The sequence below is a fragment of the Oryza sativa genome, chromosome 5, assembly GCF_034140825.1.
Source record: "Oryza sativa Japonica Group chromosome 5, ASM3414082v1".
NCBI classification, from domain to species: Eukaryota; Viridiplantae; Streptophyta; class Magnoliopsida; order Poales; family Poaceae; genus Oryza; species Oryza sativa.
In genome coordinates this window covers 13,680,886-13,685,303 of record NC_089039.1, presented here as the reverse complement: position 1 = coordinate 13,685,303, position 4,418 = coordinate 13,680,886, and the positions used below count along the sequence as shown (strand labels likewise).

The window sequence follows — 4,418 nt, the reverse complement described above, 5'->3', positions numbered from 1 at the left end:
ATCCTAGTGTTTGGATTGAACTGTTATTAAGAAATTCGCCATCTGCTTAAGCGGCTGTTTGGGAAACAGGGACTTATCACATCGGATGTTTGGACATTAATTTAGAGTATTAAACATAGACTAATTACAAAACCCATTCCATAACTTTGGACTAATTCGCGAGACGAATCTTTTGAGCCTAATTACGCCATGATTTGACAATGTGATGCTACAGTAAACTTTTCATAATTATGGATTAATGGCTTAAAAAATTCGTCTAGTGAATTAGCTCTCATTTATGAAATTAGTTTTTTTATTAGTCTATGTTTAATACTCTAAATTAGCGTTTAAACATCCGATGTGACAGGGACTAAAAAGTGAAAACATCAAATCATGAACAAATTGTGGCAGACAACATTAATACTGAAGGGAACCATCACTCCAAAGAACCATCTATTGGTAATCATCAAGTGAGGTATATGTAGCAGTACAGTATTTTTTTTTTATCTAAATGCTAAAGGGAACCATCACTCCAAAGAACTCGCCATCAAGGAGTGATTAGTGTTCTTAGCTGAATGATCAACAAGTAAAATCCCAATGCATGCGACAGAATGCCCATTGGACTATTCCCTACTAAGTACTAATTAATTAGACTTGAGATTTCTGACCTGAATGAAAGAATTATGTCATATAGAGAATTCTCCACAAATGCCATCCAAAATATCCATCATCGTCATCTGAATCATCTGATCATCAGTGCAATTTCGATAGATTATGCTACAGCATGGTTGCTTGATACACCTACGTGCTTTTCTTCGTCATGCTCTGCTTCCGTTCTCTGAAGAGCTCCTTCCAGAGGTTCCAAATCCACAGGTTGCTGACCGTGATGGCGGTGCCGACGACGACGATCCAAGAAATGCGCACCCACCACGGGATGACGTCGACGGCCTGGCCGGACAGGTAGAAGAGGCTCATCTTGAGGAAGAAGAGCGGGCCGGCGACGCCCCTGACGACGGTGTAGATGAAGTAGAAGGGCGGCGACAGCGCCCTGTACACCCTCGCCGCGGCGGGCTTCTCGGCGCGCCAGATCCCGGCGAGCGTCCAGACGTTCTGGAGGAGGCTGGTGACCTCGGCGAGGACGAGGAGGACGAGGAGCGCGTAGGCGCCGTGGCGGACGAGGTAGCGGCAGGTGACGAACACGAAGAGCGTGGCGACGTGGTGGGCGATGAAGAGGGTGTCCCCGGGGAGGAAGGCGAGGTAGTGGAGCAGGTCCATGGTGAAGTAGGCGACGCTGTAGTCGAGGACGTGGTCCTGGAGGCGGGTGTTGGGCGCGGCGAACCCCCTCGCCTCCGGCGGCAGCGCGAGGATGGCGCCCGCCGCGGCGAGCGCGGCGGGCGTGCCGTGCGCGAGGGAGATGAGGCAGCTGGCGCCGTCGAGGCGGAGCGGCCACGCCCACCGCCGGAGCAGGGCGAGTTGGCCGACGCAGTAGATGGCGGCGTACATGGCCAGGAACCCCGGGTACAGCCACCGCTCCTCGGCGGCCAAAGAATCCAGCACCCCCACCACCGCCATGGCCGGACCAAGATTCGCGCCGACGGAGCGAGGGATCCCGCCGCTCCTGGCCGGTCTGCCTCCGATTCGGGCCCAACCCCCCGCGTGCGCGCGAGGCGGAGGCGAGGGGATTCGATCGACGCCGGTAGGGTTTCGGCGGCGGCGGCGGCGGCGGCGGCGGCGGCGGCGGAGGGATGGATGGCTGTGGAGCAGTGTGAAGGGATGGACGGCCGCGTGGATGGTGGGGAACGAAAAGGGGGAGATTTTAAAGCGATTGGTTTTGGTTTGTTTTTTTTTCTTTTCTTTTTTCGATATTTGTTTACGTGGGTTTTGGTTTGGTTTTTCCAAATTAAATTCAAATTAATTTTGGGTTGAGTGATTAGGTAGAGGATTATAGAGGGTTTGCGTGTTAAATTGGGGTTTTGGAAGGAAGGTCAGTCTTCCGGGTGTTGTTTGAATTGAAGATTATATTATGGTTGAGACTTGGGTGCCATGAAATTTCTTCTCGGTTAACTATCATTACAATATTTTGCTGAGTTGGCACGAGTTTTCATATCAAAGTTATATTTTTAGCAGTTTTATGAACTGAAAATAAAAAAAAATGTTTGGACTTTGTAATGAGAGGCACAATGCCGACATGGAAAAACAAGTAAAATTTTGTCAGTGAATCACTCGAAACGAACGAACAAGGTATATAAATTTATACTCATCGATCAGAGTATCTTATAGTATATATACTCTTTCCGTGTTTTAACATATGTGCCGTTGATTTTATGAGATATGTTTAACCATTTGTTTTATTAAAAAAATATCATTTATTTTATTGTGACTTTATTTATTATCAAATGTTCTTTAAGTAAGACTTTTCAATGTATACAAGAAATTTGAAATAAGATAAATGATCCAACATTTATTAAAAGTTAATAATATTATATATTAAAAAACGAAGATAGTATTGTAAATGGCTCCTTTTGTTTTATACTAATATGGCTGAATAGCTAAATAAACTATACTTGTCTAAAAAGCGTTAAATAAACTATATCCCCTTCATCCTCAAATATAATTATTACTAACTATGTATTTTGATAAAGGTATGTCTAAATGTGTAGCTAAAATTGACTATATTTTGAGATAGAGACAGTAAAAATTATTCGAGAGTAGTATAAACAAATGAATTAAATATTCGAGGGTAATATTATTTGGGATGGAGTATAAAATAAAAAATAAATCTAACATAGTTTTATCAAAAAATCATATATAAAAGTTTTCCGTAAATCACTCTGTTTATAAACTTGGGAAGCATGGACATATATCAAATCATTTCATTAAACATAATTTCTAAATATTTAGTCATTTTTCCTCCTTACATTAAAGAAAGGCATATACATCCACGACACAAGCTTAACAAATGTATGGATGGATCATGGAATATTTGGTTACGGAGTAATTAGGTCCGGAAGAGCACACGCTCTATTTCGAAACGGCTACTTAGATCACGTTTCATGAAATGCTAAATGCTTGTTTCATGCAAAAGATTTTAGTTATATAGAAGTTCCATTAAAAATAAATAAATCTTTTTTTAAAATATAATACTTAATACTCGATTAATTATGCATAAATGGTTGTCTCATTCAGTGTGCCCTTAAAATTTCAAGCTAAATAGAGCTCCAAATGAAGCCTTAAAACACGAGATTTTTTTTTCTTTACAGCTTGAAAGTTTGTCCTCGCAAAAAGGAAATAGAAACATTCAGAATACCGTCTAAAGGAGAATCGCATACTCCATATTGGGTTGATTGGGTTGGTTCCTTAAACACGGAAGCAAGCTTTGGGCTGTGTTTAAATCAAAAGTTTGGATCGAAACTTCCAATTTTTTCCATCACATCAACATGTCATACGCACACAATTTTTCAGTCACATCATCTTTAATTTCAACCAAAATCTAAACTTTAGGCTAATCTAAACATAACCTTGGTCACGTAGTATGCGTAAATGTGTCGATATCTTTTTCTGGATCATGTGACAGATCATGGTATTGGCGAATATTCCACGCAATTTGGTATCATGATACCTTGTAGTAGTAGATCGCGTGGGGGCGTGTGTGTTGCTAAAGAATGTGATTCTTGTGGCACACTGCTAGCTCTACTTGCGATTTCTATACACTAACACTAGGCTGCTCCTGTCTTTTTCAGCCTTCAGAAGCGAATAAAATTATCATCGCTAAAGTATATAAAGGTGATAATAAATGTATATATGTTGTCATAAGAGCAAGTTTAATAGTATAGCCAACTACTGGCTCCAATTCATCTATAGCTAATCTAATAGCTCATTCATACAATAGTTACATACTACACTATTAATACCTGGTCCCACCTGTCATACACACTGTGTCTTGGAGTCCGTGCTACAGCTGTCTATAAATCTGTAGCCCGCTGCTTTCCTCTCTCCTCATTTATCTTCTTAAAATATGTTTGCAGCTGGTTTATAGCCTGTTATTGTACTTGCTTTAATGCTCTAATGATGGGCGATGGCGGCACGGAATGTAAGACGGATTAGGACAAGTTTAACGAAATTCGACGGAGACTAATCCGTGGCTAATTGTTTATTGCACAGACATGATTTTTCCTCCAACAACTGCATTTGATTTTTCCCGGCTCCAAACTACACGTTTGTTCCAATCTTGTTTACGAAACTGCACCTGTTTGTTGCAAAGTTTAGTTTTCTAAAACAATCTGCAACAAGTGTACTTTTGTGTTTATATAAGGGAAGTGAAAAGTGTACTTTTATGAAACCTTAGTACCTGCTCGCTCTTCACGATATTCCCGTACAGGTGCCGTTAAATTTACTTGCATAACGATATTCCCGTACAGGTGCCGTTAAATTCATTTGCG

The 4,418-nt window shown here is 41.4% G+C and overlaps 1 protein-coding gene across 1 annotated transcript; it reads right to left on the bottom strand.

Annotated features, from left to right (window-relative positions):
• Positions 1–396: 396 nt before the first annotated feature.
• Positions 397–1,770, bottom strand: LOC4338352 (TLC domain-containing protein At5g14285). The gene is made up of 2 exons (XM_015782403.3): positions 785–1,770; positions 397–716 (listed from the first exon to the last, which is right to left on the bottom strand). The coding sequence occupies exons 1-2, from the start codon at positions 1,549–1,551 to the stop codon at positions 713–715; spliced, it is 771 nt and encodes a 256-aa protein (XP_015637889.1). The 5' UTR covers positions 1,552–1,770; the 3' UTR covers positions 397–712.
• Between the last annotated feature and the right edge of the window lie 2,648 nt (positions 1,771–4,418).

Excerpts from the sequence above, each read along its gene's own strand:
- LOC4338352 (XM_015782403.3), bottom strand. The coding sequence starts at position 1,551 with ATGGCGGTGGTGGGGGTGCTGGATTCTTTGGCCGCCGAGGAGCGGTGG.